At 56.7% G+C, this 25222-nt stretch overlaps 1 protein-coding gene across 3 annotated transcripts in view; it reads right to left on the bottom strand.

The window, feature by feature from the left end:
• The window catches only part of bahcc1b (BAH domain and coiled-coil containing 1b), a 277536-nt gene that overhangs the window by 189215 nt on the left and 63099 nt on the right, over nt 1–25222 (bottom strand). For all 3 annotated transcript variants that reach the window (XM_041216621.1, XM_041216623.1, XM_041216622.1), the window contains exon 3: nt 6827–6997. In XM_041216621.1, the coding sequence (XP_041072555.1) occupies nt 6827–6997 (171 nt within the window). The remainder of the gene's footprint in view (nt 1–6826; nt 6998–25222) is intronic.

Here is a 25222-nt window from a genome sequence, read left to right as displayed (position 1 = left end):
TATCAGAAACCCCAGCAAAAACCACTGGGAATAACGCACACATACACATACGCATGCATGCATGAGCACACACACACAACAACAAGCACTATATTTAGCAGGAGGTCACTTTGGTTGTACCATGGGGTGTAAATGTACCATGGGGTGTAAATACATTGACAAAATTTAAGGCAGCTAAGTTTATCAATCTTAGGAGGGATAAAAAATATCTTTACGTCAAAGCTTTAACATGGCGAAACAGGGAGGTATTGTCTTTGGGAGACCTTTAGCTCAATGGGAACAATGAGATTGATTGGCCTTTTACGTTTTAAACATATTGACTTTTTTTTCGTTGTTTGATATTGATCAATTATAGATCGTGAGTTAATTTTAAAGAAAGTAAGGATTATTGCCTGGAAATAACAAATGTTTAATGTGCTCATATCAAATTCCGCTCTCCGCTATCTTACCGGAGGCGTGAACGATACATTTTAAGTGAATTAATGCTTCCATTAAAATAGAAGAGGAACTTGATATGAGTGTGTTAAGTGTTCAGATGATAACATTGCTCACAGTCATTTCCAAGCTTTTATGAGTAGGAAGGGAAGCTGCAATCCTTCATATTAAACAGGACTTTGTATCAGCACAAAATTACCCTGCATCAAGAGAAATGCTATTGACTCACCTGAAATTAAATTTCAATGTTGCCATTGGTCTTTCATCCCAGAGGGAGCCCTTCTGGCTACAAAAAACGAGCATCTGGTTCTTTAACAGTTGCTCCCCCTAAAGCATGTACAGTGTACTCGCTCAGTCGCATCGTTGTCTGTAAACCCTTAATCACAAGTATCCTTAATAAGTATCCTTTCCACTCTGCTCAATGTCAATTTGTACTTTTCTATCATTTACTGCTCAAAAAATGTAGAGTTTGGCTTGAAAAACTGATGCCGATAGTCCTTGTTTCTGTGCACTAATGTATCCTGGGCTTGTCTGCATTATTTACAAAACAAGCTTCAAGTTTTATTTGCCATGCTCAGGATGTAACAATAAAGAAACTACGATGAACTGGTGATAGTGGAGTGTATTTTCTGTTGCCTTGATTGGCGATATGTTTAAATTTTATTGATTGAAGCCTACAAAGAATTTAGAAAGTTCCAATGCTCTAACGATAGTTTGCAGCTGTTTTGGCAACCCTGGGTAGGTATGGGTCAAATATTCTGGTGAATGAAAATAGCAACCTCGATTTTAACCCAGCCCAATCCTACCTCCAACCCCTCCTCATGGAGGGCATTAGAGGCTTAAAATGTCAAGGTCAGGTAACCCAAATTCAACCCAATCCCGTTCTCGCCCTTTTTAGGCTTTGAAAGGCAGGGGCAGGATTTTCACCAGTGAGGCAGCTAGCCACCTCAGTTTAGAGGACTCTGTCAGACCCAATTTTCACTCGGGGATGGGTTATGCAGAATAGAGTCAGGCCCACCGAGCCAGCAAGCGGATCTCAGGCAGCCACAGGGGCAAAAGAGTGCTGAGGCGGGCTGGTTATCCCAGTTGTTCTACTGGTCATCTCAGTCATTTTAGAAGCCATGGGGTCCTCAAACCCTCACCCTTCAAACTTTCTCTGCCATCCCACATGGTCTCTGCATGCCAACACATGCCCTCCACCCACTCCTCATGACCCCTCATTCCCCCATGCCACCTCCATGCCAACTCATGCCCTCCACCCACTCCCCATGGCCTCTCATATCCCCGATGCCACCTCCAAAGCCACTTGCCCAGTATCCACTATAGATAAGACTTCAGGAGCTATATGGAGATTTAAAAACTTCTAACAATCTAATACAGCTCTCACTCATACATACATGATAATGAAAAAAAAATCCCATTCATAAACCCCATTCAAAGCTGTTAAATCTCCTGAAATGATCGATCTCTTATAAAAAGAAACTAACTTCTATACAAGGCCAACATCAAAGACAGCTAATCCTTTAATAGCCTTTTTAAACTGTCAATCAAGCCCCGCTGAGCCATCTTTCACATTTGAAACTCAGCCAAGCATTCAATATGACATCATAATAATAGCCCTTGGGCAATGTCAGCAAAGACCTCTATTGAAATTGCATGAACAGATTGTTGTTTTTTTCCTAACCTACACCAGATGGACTGTCAATCAAAGCACCCAGCTGAGGGTTTCTGTTTAACTTTCACTGACAGATTCAGCCTGCGTTTTTCATGCTTAAAGAGCGGGGTCTTTAAAACCTTCAGATCATGACACTTAAACAGACCTTATCTACCCTTCAAGAGCACTTATGTCCATTTCATTTTTTGTGCAAATTTGTGATTCCCACACTGCAGGTTAAGACCCTTAGAACAACCAAAATAGGGTTTGTTTGAACTCAGCACTAAGTTCAAATGGCCCTCCTGAGTTTGGGTTTTCATCCTGTGTGAGTCATGCCCCTCCCACCTCCCCCACTGGCAAAAATGGGACCTGTGGAAATGGGTCCAGGACTTCCGCATCCAGGTCCCCTACCCCACCATTTTTAAAGGACTGTGAGTTTTCCCAACTCCCCATAACTCTGGCTTCAGAAGTCAGGTAATGGCTGAAACCCCCCCCAAAAGGCAGCCAGGAGCCTAATTAACATGCCAAAGGTACAAATGGCATCAATGGTGCAGGAACTTAAATTTAAGTGAGGCTCTGGAATTCCTGACAGCTGATCCAATTTAAGACCTGCTGATTTCTCACATTAAGTGGCTCCTTTTGCATTCTTTGTGGGTCAGGGAGAGCAGGGCTGTCCCCAAGTCCCCTGAAGGAAGCCTTCAGCCACATCCTCAGCTCCAATCTCCAGTGTTACCCCTGCTCCTGATCGCCAACCTTCCCCCCCCCAACGCCAACCTCCGAATCTCAAACATCCTCACTGCCACCCTCACCAATCTGATCTTAAACCTTCCCCCTCATTCAATTGTTAGTCTTCCTCTCCTTCAACCCCCACCCCACAACCATAGGGCCCAGATCTGAAGCTCCCCTTTCATTGCCAGGGACAGTCCCCAGCCTCTCATCACCAATGTTCTCGCCCACCCACTGGCCCCAGTGGAGTTGGCCCTACAATGCCCTACTGAGGCCCAGACATTATGAACAGCAGGGCCTCCACACCCCAGCGCTGGGTTCTTCATTCAATTTTGCCCTCCACAGTACCCTTCCCAGACATTTCCTGTAAATATCGCCAATACTTAGCATCAATTCCATCAAGAATTAGGGAAGTTCAATTTAAAAACTGTTATTACTTGGCATCAAGCTCTATACAGGCTTTTTTCCCTCTCATGTTGCTGCTTCTCCATGTATCCCCATGGGGCAGCTGACTAACACTGAACTTACAGGAAACCTCTGATAGGGTATCAGCTATCTAGCTTTAAGATGATATCTCTCTACCGCAAAAGCAAAGAGTGAATGTGTAAGGGAAGAGGGCTGCATGGTTCGAGAAATGGCCAGGTGACAGAAACCAAAGGGTAGGGGGAAATGGATGTCTTTCAGATTGATAGAATGTGGGTGGTGTGTATTGGACATATCTCCTCTTTTCCATGCATATAAGTGATTTTGGAATTAATGAAAGGGGAACTATACTGAAGCTTCTTGACAATGCCAAATGAGAGTCCACAGCAAACCATTAGGGACAATGCAGGAGGCCATTGCCAGGTCTGAGGAGTGGACAGAGAGGTGGTGGATGCAGCTCAGTGCAGTGAAACCTGAAGCAGCAACTGGACCCTAAAGATTCTTTCAAAGAATGAAAGAGCACAGAGATCAAAGAAATATATATCTTTAAAAGCAAGAGTGCAGGCAGAAAAGATCATTTAAAAAAAAAGAGCGATAGGATTCTGGCTTTTATACACAGGTGCATTGAATATAAAACCAAAGAAGTGATGTTGAATTTTTACAAGACATTGGTCAAGTTGGAGTATTGCAGTCAAATCTGGCCATGTGATTATAAGAAAAACATTAGAACCACAGGAAAGTTCGCTAGAATTATACCAGGAAATAAGAGGCTGGTATATATATTAAAAAAAAACTTGAACAATTAAGATAAAAACAAAAAACAAGAAACTGCGGTTGCTGGAAATCCAAAGCAAAAACAGAATTACCTGGAAAAACTCAGCAGGTCTGGCAGCGTCGGCGGAGAAGAAAAGAGTTGACGTTTCGAGTCCTCATGACCCTTCGATAGAACTAGGCGAATCCCAGGAAGGGGTGACATAATTCTTATTTCACCCCTTCCTGGGATTCGCCTAGTTCTGTCGCAGGGTCATGAGGACTCGAAACGTCAACTCTTTTCTTCTCCGCCGACGCTGCCAGACCTGCTGAGTTTTTCCAAGTAATTCTGTTTTTGAAAAATTAAGACTAGTTTCCCAGGAGCAGGGAAGATTAAAAGCAGATCAAATAGAGGTTTTCAAAATGATGAAGGGTTTTGAGAGGGTAAATACCATACTGAATGATTGTTTTCACCAGTCAGAAAATCCCTAACAGAGCTTCAACTCAGAGCTGGAGGACAAGCACCAACACTGACTGGTTGGGCAAAATCTCTAGGTTGGAATTTCTATGTAATTCTGTAATTATTACTAGAAAAATAGAGGGGAAGGTTAGAAGAACAATAAGCCTTCTTAAAAATGGAACGGTTTGTGACAAGTGCCTGCTGAGAAAGAGACTATGTGACAATTTGAAAAAAGAAAATTGAGCAAATATTCAAAAGGGAGGAGGCAATGGGGAAAGGACAGTGAAATGGAATTAAAAGTTAATCACTGCAATTAAAAAGTTATGATCAGCACAGATCTGACTAGCCAAAAGACCTTGTTCTGCTTCGGAAATTCTAGAATCCTACAAGGAAATACCTTCTACCGCAATCTCGGGTATTGAAGATTAGTTGCATATTGTTTACATTGCAAATTAGGTAAATAACATGAGTGAATCGTGCATACTCTGAAAGGAATGGTTATCAATGGATTTAAATATGCTGCACATCACTGTAAATCTGCCTCAGTCAGGTGCACCAATACAATGTCAACATAGGCTATTTAATGTAAGATGCAGCAAAGGATTTCATTCCATATATACACTTACAATTAAAATTTGATATAGGCTACTAAGTATAGATCTGTTGATCAAGTGATGGTATCTTCAGTTAATCGCAGGACTATATGCCAAAGGATAGTATTCAGAGCGAATGACGTGTTTTCAGATGCTTGGGAACTGTACAAGCATTGATGAATGATTCAGATGGTTCACAACAATATAGATTTGAATTTTGGCCAAGATACAAATACAGAAAGAGTTTTGATGATGCAAGACTACATTAAGAGCTTTAAGTACACCTTCTACATATATTCTTTTGTGAGGTGCCTTTTAGGAAAATATATTTCCATTCTGGTCAGTGCTGAGTTATTATACATGTCAGCCTTGGTTCAGTCAGGAGTGCTCTCACCTCAGAGCTAGAAGGTTGTGGGTTCAAATCTGGCTCCGGAGACTTGAGCACAAAAATCTATGCTGACACTCTAGTGCAGCATTGACAGAGTACTGCATGGTCAGAGGTGCATCATTCAGATGAGATGTTAAACCAAGGCCCCATATGCTCTCTCAGGTGGATGTGAAAGATCCCACAGCACTATTTCGAAGACAAGCAGAGGAGTTGTCCCTGATGTCTTGATTAATGCTTAGCCCTCACTCAACATCACAAAAACACATTGGCCAGAACACTGCACTCGTTGGGCACATGTAACAGACTCACATGAGGGGACACATTTTTTAACACCTTAAAATTCTTTATTTTTAACTTTCAAAAATCTTCATCTCCCTCTGGCAGCTCTGTGCCTCGGGGGCCTTTTCCTGTGTGCACCCAGGCGGATGTGTGCAGTTCCCCGCTCGCCCCCTCACACAGGGAGCACTGAGCACTGTAGCAGCGTTTCAATCTGGGCGGGCCTTAACTGGCCCACCAGCATGAAATCACAGTCGTGGCCCGATTGCAGGCAGCAGTGGCTTCCCAATCACTCCCACTCACCCTCACCGAGCCCTTCCGACGAGCGCAATATTCTGGCCGTTATCACGTTGCTGTTGTGTCCCCTACTTTACAACAGCGACTACACTTCAAAAAGTACTTCCTTGGTTCTAAAGCACTTTAGGATGTTCTGTGTTTGTGGAAGGCACTATATAAAAGCAAATTCTTTCTTTTCTTTGTAGGCTCATTCAACTATCATGTTCATTAAGAATATGTATACGATATATATTGAGGCCAGGATTAAAACTTTGAACAGAGAACATCGCACAAGTGCATTAATTTTTAATCATTAATAACATCTAATGCAGTTTCCAGACTAGCAATTTTTTAAAATCAATATGATACCTGAATTAATGATGGAACGAAGTATTGCTATTTGCTTTGACTGTCCTGACTTGTAAAAATGATTACGATTTGATAAATGTTTATGGGTATGTTTATGAGCCATTTAAGATTTTGCTGTTATTCACACAACACTAGCTCCTTATGCAGCCCTTGGACATGGCATTCTATGACATTGCAGTACCAAACATCAGTGAGGAAAGTACAGATCCACAGTTCAAAGCACTCCACACCACAGTCATGCTAAGAATAAATCTTCCAAGTTCTCTGTTTCCAGCCTCTGCTATGAATGTGTGTGGGGAATCCCACTGAGAATAATATTATTAGGCCCAAGGCCACCAGATGTCTTACCACCCAGACTTCCACTCAGTGATGCACTCAGGATCGCTCCAGCTGAAAGTGGGAAGCTTCCTTTCAAATGTGGACTTTGCACAAGATTTCTCAAGTCCCTTGGGACAATCAGCGATTGGGTTTCTTACCTTCGTGGGAGTGGGAAAACCAGATCTGCGATGTTGCGGAGTGCGGACTTCGGAAGGCAGGCTCCGAGGGGGAAGATGTAGGTCCCGCAGGATGAGCAGGTGCTGATCCCAAACTGCTGGCTAGGAAACTTCCCATGAATGTGGCTGATGAGTTCCCCATCAGTGAGTTGCCTGTTGCACCCAAAGAAGAGAATAAAAAACAAACACCGGCAAGGTTAGCTCTGTCTTTTCAGCTACACATTTTTGTTCTACAAACTTTCTCAGCTGTGAGCAATCTTTATCTTTCTGAATCGGTCTGTCACAGGCCAACACCCCAAGGCAAGTGTGAGGCATTAAGCACAAGTAAACTGAGGTGAGATGGGTTGCTGCCATCTCTCACTATTAACCACTGCATTAAGTTGTATAACCACTGTTCTTTTTGGGCTCTATAAACCCCAAATCTAACTTGTGATTTTACTATCTGATCAGAGTCTGTATTTGTATTTAAAATTGCACAGTTCTGGGATGGGAGCCAGCTCTCAAGGGCCCCACTTAATGTGAGCTCGGGCTGTTCGAGTCCAGATCTTAGGGTAGCCCACAGCACAAAACCACACGCAACTTGGCACAAGTTTGTGTTCTCAGTGAGAGAGACCATAAAGATAGTTGGGATTGGAAGGGCCATTTTTGTGTGGTTGGGGTAAAGGCAACATGGGGCAGAGAGAAAGGAGCTTTGTTTTGAATCTGCGTTGGTTAAATCTGAACTCAGAGTTTGATGCTGACCCCGAGTAATTCCCTCAACCGGGCATCCCTCACTTTGATTAGCAAAGTGCACACACATTGATACATTCAACAGAAAGGATTCCCCGACCATTATCATGAGATCTAGGGAGAAGCACAGACCACGAATATGTAAACTGGTCAGCAAAATTAGATTCAATCGAAGGGGCTGAAAATCCTTGGTCCCTCCAACCCACTTGTCAGCAGGGCCACAGACTGGGCTGGATCTGTACACACTGGGTACTGACATTCCTTAGGAGTTCCTTTTAGCTCATGTTTGGAGGAGAGCCTCTCGGCACACTGAGTAAGGCCACGAAAGTGGGGTGGAGCAAGGCTTAGGGGCCTGGGAGTTCGCACAGCTGTGGCTTAGAAAATGCAGTTATGGGATTGGTTGCCTGGACGCCCAGAAAGAAATTAACATACTGGCTTCAGGTGTGGAGTTGTGGGACCAATGCAGGACGGAAGGCAGGTTTCCCCTCACCACCACCCTCCACGCGCACACGCACACACACCCTCCACACGCACACACACACCCTCCACACACACACACAAACACCCTCCACACGCACACACACCCTCCACACGCACACACACCCTCCACACGCACACACACACCCTCCACACACACACACAAACACCCTCCACACGCACACACACCCTCCACACGCACACACACCCTCCACACGCACACACACACCCTCCACACACACACACAAACACCCTCCACACGCACACACACCCTCCACACGCACACACACCCTCCACACGCACACACACCCTCCACACACACACACACCCACGTTCCGCATACACACACCCTCCACACACACACACAAACACCCTCCACACGCACACACACCCTCCACACACACACACAAACACCCTCCACACGCACACACACACCCTCCACACACACACACCCACGTTCCGCATACACACACCCTCCACACGCACACACACACACACACCCTCCACACACGCACACACACCCTCCACACGCACACACACCCTCCACACGCACACACACCCTCCACACGCACACACACCCTCCACACGCACACACACCCTCCACACGCACACACACACACCCTCCACACGCACACACACCCTCCACACGCACACACACACACCCTCCACACGGACACACACACACCCTCCACACGGACACACACACACCCTCCACACACACACACCCTCCACACACACACACACACACCCTCCACACGCACACACACACCCTCCAAACACACACACACACCCTCCGCACGCACACACACACCCTCCGCACACACACACACACCCTCCACACACACACACAACCTCCACACGCACACACACACACCCTCCACACGCGCACACACACCATCCGCACGCACACACACCCTCCGCACACGCGCACACACACCCTCCGCACACACAGACACACACACCCTCTGCACGCACACACACCCTCCGCACGCACACACACACCCTCCGCACGCACACACACACCCTCCCCACACACTCACACCCTCCCCACACACACACACACCCTCCCCACACACACACACACAACCTCCGCACACACACACACACACACCCTCCGCACACACACACACACCCTCCGCACACACACACACACCCTCCGCACACACACACACACACACACCCTCCGCACACACACACACACCATCCGCACACACACACACACACCATCCGCACACATACACACACACACACACACTCCGCACACACACACACACCCTCTGCACACACACACACACACACACACCCTCCTCACACACACACACACACACACACACGCTCCTCACGCACACACACACACACACACCCTCCGCACACACACACACACCCTCCGCACATACACACACACACCCTCCGCACACACACACACACACCCTCCGCACACACACACACACACCCTCCGCACACACACACACACACCTTCCGCACACACACACACACACACCCTCCGCACACACACACACACCCTCCGCACACACACACACACCCTCCGCACACACACACACACCCTCCGCACACACACACACACCCTCCGCACACACACACACACACCCTCCGCACACACACACACACACCTTCCGCACACACACACACACACACCCTCCGCACACACACACACACCCTCCGCACACACACACACACCCTCCGCACACACACACACACACCTTCCGCACACACACACACACACACCCTCCGCACACACACACACACCCTCTGCACACACACACACACCCTCCGCACACACACACACACCCTCCGCACACACACACACACACACCCTCCGCACACACACACACACACACACCCTCCGCACACACACACACACACACACACACCTTCCGCACACACACACACACACACCCTCCGCACACACACACACACACACACACACACACGACCTCCACACACACACACGCCGTCCACACACACACACGCCCTCCACACACACACACACCCACACTCCGCACGCACACACACACCCTCCGCACGCACACACACCCTCCGCACGCACACACACCCTCCGCACGCACATACACACCCTCCGCACGCACATACACACCCTCCGCACGCACATACACACCCTCCGCACGCACATACACACCCTCCGCACGCACACACACACCCTCCGCACGCACACACACACCCTCCGCACGCACACACACACCCTCCGCACACACACACACACCCTCCGCACACACACACACACCCTCCGCACACACACACACCCTCCGCACACACACACACACCCTCCGCACACACACACACCCTCCGCACACACACACACACCCTACGCACACACACCCTACGCACACACACCCTACGCACACACACCCTCAGCACACACACCCTCAGCACACACCCTCCGCACACACCCTCCGCACACACACACACACCCTCCGCACACACACACCCTCCGCACACACACCCTCCGCACACACACCCTCCGCACACACACCCTCCGCACACACACCCTCCGCACACACACCCTCCGCACACACACCCTCCGCACACACACACACACCCTCCGCACACACACACACCCTCCGCACACACACACACCCTCCGCACACACACACACACCCTCCGCACACACACACACACCCTCCGCACACACACACACACCCTCCGCACACACACACACACCCTCCGCACATACACACACACACCCTCCGCACATACACACACACACCCTCCGCACACACACACACACACACCCTCCGCACACACACACACACACACCCTCCGCACACACACACACACCCATTCCGCACACACACACACACACCTTCCGCACACACACACACACCCTCCGCACGCACACAAACACCCTCCGCGCGCACACAAACACCCTCCACGCGCACACAAACACCCTCCGCGCGCACACACACACCCTCCGCGCACACACACACACCCTCCGCACACACACACACCCTCCGCACACACACACACCCTCCGCACACACACCCACACCCTCCGCACACACACCCTCCGCACACACACCCTCCGCACACACACCCTCCGCACACACACCCTCCGCACACACACCCTCCGCACACACACCCTCCGCACACACACCCTCCGCACACACACCCTCCGCACACACACCCTCCGCACACACACACACACCCTCCGCACACACACACACACCCTCCGCACACACACACACACCCTCCGCACACACACACACACCCTCCGCACACACACACACACCCTCCGCACACACACACACCCTCCGCACACACACACACCCTCCGCACACACACACACCCTCCGCACACACACACACACACCCTCCGCACACACACACACTCCGCACACACACACACACCCTCCGCACACACACACACACGCACACACACCCTCCGCACACACAGACACACACACACCCACCCTCCGCACACACACCCTCCGCGCGCACACACCCTCCGCGCGCACACACCCTCCGCGCGCACACACCCTCCGCGCGCACACACCCTCCGCGCGCACACACCCTCCGCGCGCACACACCCTCCGCGCGCACACACCCTCCGCGCGCACACACCCTCCGCGCGCACACACCCTCCGCACACACACACCCTCCGCGCACACACACCCTCCGCGCACACACACCCTCCGCACACACACACCCTCCGCACACACACCCTCCGCACACACACCCTCTGCACACACACCCTCTGCACACACACCCTCCACACATACACGCACCCACCACACACACACACACACGCACACAAACCCTCCGCGCACACACACACCCTCCACACACACACACACACACACCCTCCGCGCGCGCACACACACCCTCCGCGGGCACACACACCCTCCGCGCGCACACAAACACCCTCCGCGCGCACACAAACACCCTCCGCGCGCACGCACACCCTCCGCGGGCACACACACCCTCCGCGGGCACACACACCCTCCGCGCGCACACAAACACCCTCCGCGCGCACGCAAACACCCTCCGCGCGCGTGCACACACCCTCCACGCGTGCGCACACCATCCGCGCGCGCGCACACACCCTCCGCGCGCACACATACATCCTCCGCACGCACGCACACACACCCTCCGCACGCAGGCACACACACCCTCCGCACGCAGGCACACACACCCTCCGCACGCACACACACACTCACCCTCCGCACGCACACACACACACACCCTCCGCACGCACACACACACACACCCTCCGCACGCACACACACACACACCCTCCGCACGCACACACACACACACCCTCCGCACACAAAAACACACACACCCTCTGCACACACACACACACACCCTCTGCACACACACACACACACACCCTCCGCACACACACACACACACCCTCCGCACACACACAAACACACACCCTCCGCACGCACACACACACTCCGCACACACACACACACACCCTCCGCACACACACACACACACCCTCCGCACACACACACACACACCCTCCGCACACACACACACACACACCCTCCGCACGCACACACCCTCCGCACGCACACACACCCTCCGCACGCACACACCCTCCGCACGCACACACCCTCCGCACGCACACACACTCTCCGCACGCACACACACCCTCCGCACGCACACACACCCTCCGCACGCACACACACCCTCCGCACGCACACACACCCTCCGCACGCACACACACCCTCCGCACGCACACACACCCTCCGCACACACACACCCTCCGCACACACACACCCTCCGCACACACACACAAACCCTCCGCACGTGCACACACACCCTCCGCACACACACACACACACACACACACACACACACACACCCTCCGCACGCACACACACACCCTCCACACACACACACACACAGACACACCCTCCGCACACACACACACACCCTCCGCACACACACACACACCCTCCGCACACAAACACACACCCTCCGCACACACACACACCCTCCGCACACACACACACCCTCCACACACACACACACCCTCCGCACACACACACACACCCTCCGCACACACACACACACCCTCCGCACACACACACACACCCACGACACAAACACACACACCCTCCGCACGCACACACACCCTCCGCACGCACACACACCCTCCGCACGCACACACACCCTCCGCACGCACACACACCCTCCGCACGCACACACACCCTCCGCACGCACACACACCCTCCGCACGCACACACACCCTCCGCACGCACACACACCCTCCGCACGCACACACACACCCTCCGCACGCACACACACACCCTCCACACACACACACACACCCCCTCCGCACACACACACCCTCCGCACACACACACACACACCGTCCGCACACACACACACACACCCTCCACCAACAAACACACACCCTCCACCAACAAACACACACCCTCCACACACACACACACCCTCCGCACACACACACACACCCTCCGCACACACACACACACCCTCCGCACACACACACACCCTCCGCACACACACACACCCTCCGCACACACACACACACCCTCCGAACACACACACACACCCTCCGAACACACACACACACCCTCCGCACACACACACACACCCTCCGCACACACACACACACCCTCCGCACACACACACACCCTCCGCACACACACACCCTCCGCACACACACACCCTCCGCACACACACACCCTCCGCACACACACACACACGCCCTCCGCGCACACACACACACGCCCTCCGCGCACACACACACACCCTCCACACACACACACACACCCTCCACACAAACACACACCCTCCACACAAACACACACACCCTCCACACAAACACACACACCCTCCACACAAACACACACACCCTCCGCACGCACACACACCCTCCGCACGCACACACACGCTCCGCACGCACACACACGCTCCGCACGCACACACACCCTCCGCACGCACACACACACACACACACACCCTCCGTGCACACACACACACACACACCCTCCGTGCACACACACACACACCCTCCGCGCACACACACACACCCTCCACACAAACACACACACCCTCCACACAAACACACACACCCTCCACACAAACACACACACACCCTCCACACAAACACACACACACCCTCCACACAAACACACACCCTCCGCACGCACACACACCCTCCGCACGCACACACACCCTCCGCACGCACACACACCCTCCGCACGCACACACACCCTCCGCACGCACACACACCCTCCGCACGCACACACACCCTCCGCACGCACACACACCCTCCGCACGCACACACACCCTCTGCACGCACACACACCCTCTGCACGCACACACACACCCTCCACACACACACACACACACACACCCTCCACACACACACACACACACACACCCTCCACACACACACACACACCCTCCACACACACACACACACACACACACACACCGTCCGCACTCACACACACCCTCCACACACAAACACACACCCTCCACACACACACACACACCCTCCGCACACACACACACCCTCCGCACACACACACACCCTCCGCACACACACACACACCCTCCGCACACACACACACACCCTCCGCACACACACACACACCCTCCGCACACACACACACACCCTCCGCACACACACACACACCCTCCGCACACACACACACACCCTCCGCACACACACACACCCTCCGCACACACACACCCTCCGCACACACACACCCTCCGCACACACACACCCTCCGCACACGCACACCCTCCGCACACACACACACACGCCCTCCGCGCACACACACACACGCCCTCCGCGCACACACACACACCCTCCACACACACACACACACCCTCCACACACACACACACACCCTCCACACAAACACACACCCTCCACACAAACACACACACCCTCCACACAAACACACACACCCTCCACACAAACACACACACCCTCCACACAAACACACACACCCTCCGCACGCACACACACCCTCCGCACACACACACACCCTCCGCACGCACACACACCCTCCGCACGCACACACACGCTCCGCACGCACACACACCCTCCGCACGCACACACACACACACACCCTCCGTGCACACACACACACACCCTCCGCGCACACACACACACCCTCCACACAAACACACACACCCTCCACACAAACACACACACCCTCCACACAAACACACACACACCCTCCACACAAACACACACACACCCTCCACACAAACACACACACACCCTCCACACAAACACACACACCCTCCGCACGCACACACACCCTCCGCACGCACACACACCCTCCGCACGCACACACACCCTCCGCACGCACACACACCCTCCGCACGCACACACACCCTCCGCACGCACACACACCCTCCGCACGCACACACACTCTCCGCACGCACACACACCCTCCGCACGCACACACACCCTCTGCACGCACACACACCCTCTGCACGCACACACACACCCTCCACACACACACACACACACACACACACCCTCCACACACACACACACACACACACCCTCCACACACACACACACACCCTCCACACACACACACACACACACACACACCGTCCGCACTCACACACACCCTCCACACACAAACACACACCCTCCACACACACACACACACCCACCGCACACACACACACCCTCCGCACACACACACACCCTCCGCACACACACACACCCTCCGCACACACACACACCCTCCGCACAGACACACACACCCTCCGCACAGACACACACACCCTCCGCACAGACACACACACCCTCCGCACAAACACACACACCCTCCGCACACACACACACACCCTCCGCACACACACACACCCTCCGCGCACACACACACACACCCTCCGCGCACACACACACACACCCTCCGCGCACACACACACACACCCTCCGCGCACACACACACACACCCTCCGCGCACACACACACACACCCTCCGCGCACACACACACACACCCTCCGCGCACACACACACACACCCTCCGCACACACACACACACCCTCCGCACACACACACACACACCCTCGGCACACACACACACACACACCCTCCGCACTCACACACAAACCCTCTGCACACACACACCCTCCGCACACACACACACACACCCTCCACACACACACACACACACACACCCTCCACACACACACACCCACCCTCCGCATACACACACACACCCTCCGCACACACACACACACCCTCCGCACACACACATACACCCTCCGCACAAACACACACACCCTCCGCACGCGCACACACACACCCTCCACACGCGCACACACACACCATCCACACACACACACACACCCTACCCACACACACACACACACACCCTCCGCACACACACACCCTCCGCACACGCACATACACACCCTCCGCACACACACACACCCTCCGCACGCGCACACACACCCTCCGCACGCGCACACACACACACACACACACACCCCCACCCTCCGCGCGCACACACCCCCTCCGCACACACACGCACACACACCCTCCGCACACACACGCACACACACCCTCCGCATGCACACGCACACCCTCTGCACACACACACACACCCTCTGCACACACACACACACCCTCCGCACACACACGCACACCCTCCGCACACACACGCACACACACCCTCCGCACGCACACACACCCTCCACACACACACGCACACACACCCTCCGCACGCACACACACCCTCCGCACACACACACACCCTCCGCACACACACTCACACACACCCTCCGCAAACACACACACACACCATCCGCACACACACGCACACACACCCTCCGCACACGCACACACACCCTCCGCACGCGCACACACACCCTCCGCACGCGCACACACACCCTCCGCACGCGCACACACACACACACCCTCCGCACACACACACACACACACCCTCCGCACACACACACACACACACCCTCCGCACACACACACACACCCTCCGCACACATACACACACACTCCGCACACACACACACACCCTCCGCACACACACACACCCTCCGCACACACACACACACCCTCCGCACACACACACACACACCCTCCGCACACACACACACACCCTCCGCACACACACACACACCCTCCGCACACACACACACACCCTCCGCACACACACACACCCTCCGCACACACACACACCCTCCGCACACACACACACACCCTCCGCACACACACACCCTCCGCACACACACACACACCCTCCGCGCGCACACACACACACACACACCCTCCGCGCACACACACACACACCCTCCGCGCACACACACACACACACACCCTCCGCACACACACACACACACACCCTCCGCACACACACACACACCCTCCACACACACACACCCTCCGCACACACACCCTCCGCGCACACACACACCCTCCGCGCACACACACACCCTCCGCGCGCACACACACACACCCTCCGCGCGCACACACACACACCCTCCGCGCGCACACACACACACCCTCCGCGCGCACACACACACACCCTCCGCGCGCACACACACACACCCTCCGCGCGCACACACACACACCCTCCGCGCACACACACACACACCCTCCGCGCACACACACACACACCCTCCGCACACACACACCCTCCGCACACACACACCCTCCGCACACACACGCACACACACCCTCCGCACACGCACACACACCCTCCGCACGCGCACACACATACACACCCTCCGCACACACACACACACACACACACCCTCCGCACACACACACACACACCCTCCGCACACACACACACACACCCTCCGCACACACACACACACACCCTCCGCACACACACACACACACCCTCTGCACACACACACACACACCCTCTGCACACACACACACACACCCTCCGCACACACACACACACCCTACGCACACACACGCACACACACCCTCCGCACACGCACACACACCCTCCGCACGCGCACACACATACACACCCTCCGCACACACACACACACCCTCCGCACACACACACACACCCTCCGCACACACACACACACACCCTCCGCACACACACACACACACCCTCCGCACACACACACACACACCCTCCGCACACACACACACACACCCTCCGCACACACACACACACACCCTCCGCACACACACACACACACCCTCCGCACACACACACACACACCCTCCGCACACACACACACACCCTCCGCACACACACACACACCCTCCGCACACACACACACACCCTCCGCACACACACACACACACCCTCCGCACACACACACACACACCCTCCGCACACACACACACACCCTCCGCACACACACACACACCCTCCGCACACACACACACCCTCCGCACACACACACACCCTCCGCACACACACACCCTCCGCACACACACACCCTCCGCGCACACACACACACCCTCCACGCACACACACACACACACACACACACACCCTCCGCGCACACACACACACCCTCCGCGCACACACACACACCCTCCGCACACACACACACACACACACCCTCCGCACACACACTCACACACACACTCCGCACACACACTCACACACACCCTCTGCACACACACTCACACACACCCTCCACACACACACCCTCCGCGCACACACACACACCCTCCGCGCACACACACACACCCTCCGCGCGCACACACACACACTCTCCGCGCGGACACACACACACTCTCCGCGCGCACACACACACACCCTCCGCGCGCACACACACACACCCTCCGCGCGCACACACACACACCCTCCGCGCGCACACACACACACCCTCCGCACACACACGCACACACACCCTCCGCACACACACACACACACCCTCCGCACACACACACACACCCTCCGCACACACACACACACCCTCCGCACACACACACACACCCTCCGCACACACACACACACCCTCCGCACACACACACACACCCTCCGCACACACACACACACCCTCCGCACACACACACACACACCCTCCGCACACACACACACACACCCTCCGCACACACACCCTCCGCACACACACACACACCCTCCGCACACACACACACACCCTCCGCACACACACACACCCTCCGCGCACACACACACACCCTCCGCGCACACACACACACACACACACACACACCCTCCGCGCACACACACACACCCTCCGCGCACACACACACACCCTCCGCGCACACACACACACCCTCCGCGCACACACACACACCCACCGCACACACACACACACACACACCCTCCGCGCACACACTCACACACACACTCCGCACACACACTCACACACACCCTCCGCACACACACTCACACACACCCTCCACACACACACCCTCCGCGCACACACACACACCCTCCGCGCGCACACACACACCCTCCGCGCGCACACACACACCCTCCGCGCGCGCACACACACACCCTCCGCGCGCACACACACACACCCTCCGCGCGCACACACACACACCCTCCGCGCGCACACCCTCCGCACACACACACACCCTCCGCACACACACACCCTCCGCACACACACACACCCTCCGCACTCACACACACCCTCCGCACTCACACACACCCTCCGCACTCACACACACCCTCCGCACTCACACACACCCTCCGCACACACACACACCCTCCGCACTCACACACACCCTCCGCACACATACACACCCTCCACACACACACACACACACACCCTCCACACACACACACACACCCTCCGCGCACACACACACACACCCTCCGCGCACACACACACACACCCTCCGCACGCACACACACCCTCCGCACGCACACACACCCTCCGCACGCACACACACCCTCCGCACGCACACACACCCTCCGCACGCACACACACCCTCCGCACGCACACACACCCTCCGCACGCACACACACCCTCCGCACGCACACACACCCTCCGCACGCACACACACCCTCCGCACGCACACACACCCTCCGCACGCACACACACCCTCCGCACGCACACACACCCTCCGCACGCACACACACCCTCCGCACGCACACACACCCTCCGCACGCACACACACCCTCCGCACGCACACACACCCTCCGCACACACACACACACACACCCTCCGCACACACACACACACACACCCTCCGCACACACACACACACACACCCTCCGCGCACACACACACACACCCTCCGCGCACACACACACACACCCTCCGCAGACACACACACACACACTCCGCACACACACACCCTCCGCACACACACACACCCTCCGCACACACACACACACACACACCCTCCGCACACACACACACCCTCCGCACACACACACACACACACCCTCCGCACACACACACACACCCTCCGCGCGCACACACACACACACCCTCCGCGCGCACACACACACATACCCTCCGCGCGCAGACACACACACCCTCCGCGCACACACACACACACCCTCCGCACACACACACACACACACCCTCCGTACACACACACACACACACCCTCCGCACACACACTCACACACCCCCTCCGCACACACACACACACCCCCTCCGCGCACACACACACCCCCTCCGCGCACATACACACACACCCTCCGCATACACACACACACACACCCTCCGCACACACACACACACACACCCTCCGCACACACACACACACACACCCTCCGCACACACACACACACACACACACCCTCCGCACACACACACACACACACCCTCCGCACACACACACACACACCCTCCGCACACACACACACACACACCCTCCGCACACACACACACACACACACCCTCCGCACACACACACACACACACACACCCTCCGCACACACACACACACTCCGCACACACACACACAGACACCCTCCGCACACACACACACACACCCTCCGCACACACACACCCTCCGCACACACACACCCTCCGCACACACACACACACACACACTCCGCGCACACACGCACACCCTCCGCGCACACACGCACACCCTCCGCGCACACACGCACACCCTCCGCGCACACACACACACCCTCCGCGCACACACACACACCCTCCGCGCACACACACACACCCTCCGCGCACACACACACACCCTCCGCGCACACACACACACCCTCCGCGCACACACACACACACCCTCCGCACACACACACACACCCTCCGCACACACACACACACCCTCCGTGCACACACACACACACCCTCCGCGCACACACACACACACCCTCCGCGCACACACACACACACCCTCCGCGCACACATACAAACCCTCCGCACACACACACCCTCCGCACACACACACACACCCTCCACACGCACACACACACACGCTCCGCGCACACACACGCACACACACACACGCTCCGCGCACACACACACACCCTCCGCACACACACACACACCCTCCGCACACACACACACACCCTCCGCACACACACACACACCCTCCGCACACACACACACACCCTCCGCACACACACACACACCCTCCGCGCACACTACACACACCCTCCGCGCACACACACACACCCTCCGTGCACACACACACCCTCCGCGCACACACACACACCCTCCGCGCACACACACACACCCTCCGCGCACACACACACACCCTCCGCGCACACACACACACCCTCCGCGCACACACACACACCCTCCGCGCACACACACACACCCTCCGCGCACACACACACACCCTCCGCGCACACACACACACCCTCCGCACACACACACACACCCTCCGCACACACACACACACCCTCCGCACACACACACACCCTCCGCACACACACACACCCTCCGCACACACACACACCCTCCGCACACCCTCCGCACACACACACACCCTCCGCACACACACACACACCCTCCGCACATACACACCCTCCGCACACACATACGCACCCTCCGCACACACACACACCCTCCGCACACACACACACCTTCCGCACACACACACCCTCCGCACACACACACACCCTCCGCACACACACCCCCTCCGCACACACACACACACACCCTCCGCACGCACACACACACACCCTCCGCACGCACACACACACACCCTCCGCGCGCACACACACACACACCCTCCGCGCGCAGACACACACACCCTCCGCGCACACACACACACACCCTCCGCACACACACACACACACCCTCCGCACACACACACACACACCCTCCGCACACACACACACGAACACCCTCCGCACACACACACACACACACACACCCTCCGCGCGCACACACACACCCTCCGCGCGCACACACACCCCCTCCGCGCACACACACACCCCCTCCGCGCACACACACACACACCCTCCGCGCACACACACACACACCCTCCGCACACACACACACACACACCCTCCGCACACACACACACACACCCTCCGCACACACACACACACACACCCTCCGCACACACACACACACACACCCTCCGCACACACACACACACACCCTCCGCACACACACACACACACACCCTCCGCACACACACACACACACACCCTCCGCACACACACACACACACCCTCCGCACACACACACACACACACGCACACCCTCCGCGCACACACACACACCCTCCGCGCACACACACACACCCTCCGCGCGCACACACACACCCTCCGCGCGCACACACACCCTCCGCGCACACACACACCTCCGCGCACACACACACACCCTCCGCGCACACACACACACCCTCCGCACACACACACACACACACACACTCCGCACACACACACACAGACACCCTCCGCACACACACACACACACCCTCCGCACACACACACACACACACACCCTCCGCACACACACACACACACACACACTCCGCACACACACACACACACACCCTCCGCACACACACACACACACCCTCCGCACACACACACACACACACACCCTCCGCACACACACACACACACACACCCTCCGCACACACACACACACACACGCCCTCCGCACACACGCACACACTCCGCGCACACACGCACACACTCCGCACACACACACACACCCTCCACACGCACACACACACACGCTCCGCGCACACACGCGCACACACACACACCCTCCGCACACACACACACACCCTCCGCACACACACACACACCCTCCGCACACACACACACACCCTCCGCGCACACTACACACACCCTCCGCGCACACACACACACCCTCCGTGCACACACACACCCTCCGCGCACACACACACACCCTCCGCGCACACACACACACCCTCCGCGCACACACACACACCCTCCGCGCACACACACACACCCTCCGCGCACACACACACACCCTCCGCGCACACACACACACCCTCCACGCACACACACACACCCTCCGCACACACACACACACCCTCCGCGCACACACACACACCCTCCGCACACACACACACCCTCCGCACACACACACACCCTCCGCACACACACACACCCTCCGCACACCCTCCGCACACACACACACCCTCCGCACACACACACACACCCTCCGCACATACACACCCTCCGCACACACATACGCACCCTCCGCACACACACACACCCTCCGCACACACACACACCTTCCGCACACACACACCCTCCGCACACACACACACCCTCCGCACACACACCCCCTCCGCACACACACACACACACCCTCCGCACGCACACACACACACCCTCCGCACGCACACACACACACCCTCCGCGCGCACACACACACACACCCTCCGCGCGCAGACACACACACCCTCCGCGCACACACACACACACCCTCCGCACACACACACACACACCCTCCGCACACACACACACACACCCTCCGCACACACACACACGAACACCCTCCGCACACACACACACACACACACCCTCCGCGCGCACACACACACCCTCCGCGCGCACACACACCCCCTCCGCGCGCACACACACCCCCTCCGCGCACACACACACACACCCTCCGCGCACACACACACACACCCTCCGCACACACACACACACACACCCTCCGCACACACACACACACACACCCTCCGCACACACACACACACACACCCTCCGCACACACACACACACACACCCTCCGCACACACACACACACACCCTCCGCACACACACACACACACACCCTCCGCACACACACACACACACCCTCCGCACACACACACACACACACCCTCCGCACACACACACACACACCCTCCGCACACACACACACACACACGCACACCCTCCGCGCACACACACACACCCTCCGCGCACACACACACACCCTCCGCTCGCACACACACACCCTCCGCGCGCACACACACCCTCCGCGCGCACACACACACACCCTCCGCGCACACACACACACCCTCCGCGCACACACACACACCCTCCGCACACACACACACACACACACACTCCGCACACACACACACAGACACCCTCCGCACACACACACACACACCCTCCGCACACACACACACACACACACCCTCCGCACACACACACACACACACACACTCCGCACACACACACACAGACACCCTCCGCACACACACACACACACCCTCCGCACACACACACACACACACACCCTCCGCACACACACACACACACACACCCTCCGCACACACACACACACACACGCCCTCCGCACACACACACACACACACGCCCTCCGCACACACGCACACACTCCGCGCACACACGCACACACTCCGCGCACACACGCACACCCTCCGCGCACACACGCACACCCTCCGCGCACACACGCACACACTCCGCGCACACACGCACACACTCCGCGCACACACGCACACACTCCGCGCACACACGCACACACTCCGCGCACACACGCACACACTCCGCGCACACACGCACACCCTCCGCGCACACACGCACACCCTCCGCGCACACACGCACACCCTCCGCGCACACACGCACACCCTCCGCGCACACACGCACACCCTCCGCGCACACACGCACACCCTCCGCGCACACACGCACACCCTCCGCGCACACACGCACACCCTCCGCGCACACACACACACCCTCCGCGCACACACACACACCCTCCGCGCACACACACACACCCTCCGCGCACACACACACACCCTCCGCGCACACACACACACCCTCCGCGCACACACACA

The sequence above is a fragment of the Carcharodon carcharias genome, chromosome 22, assembly GCF_017639515.1.
Source record: "Carcharodon carcharias isolate sCarCar2 chromosome 22, sCarCar2.pri, whole genome shotgun sequence".
NCBI lineage: Eukaryota > Metazoa > Chordata > Chondrichthyes > Lamniformes > Lamnidae > Carcharodon > Carcharodon carcharias.
This window is presented reverse-complemented; position numbering and strand designations above follow the sequence as displayed.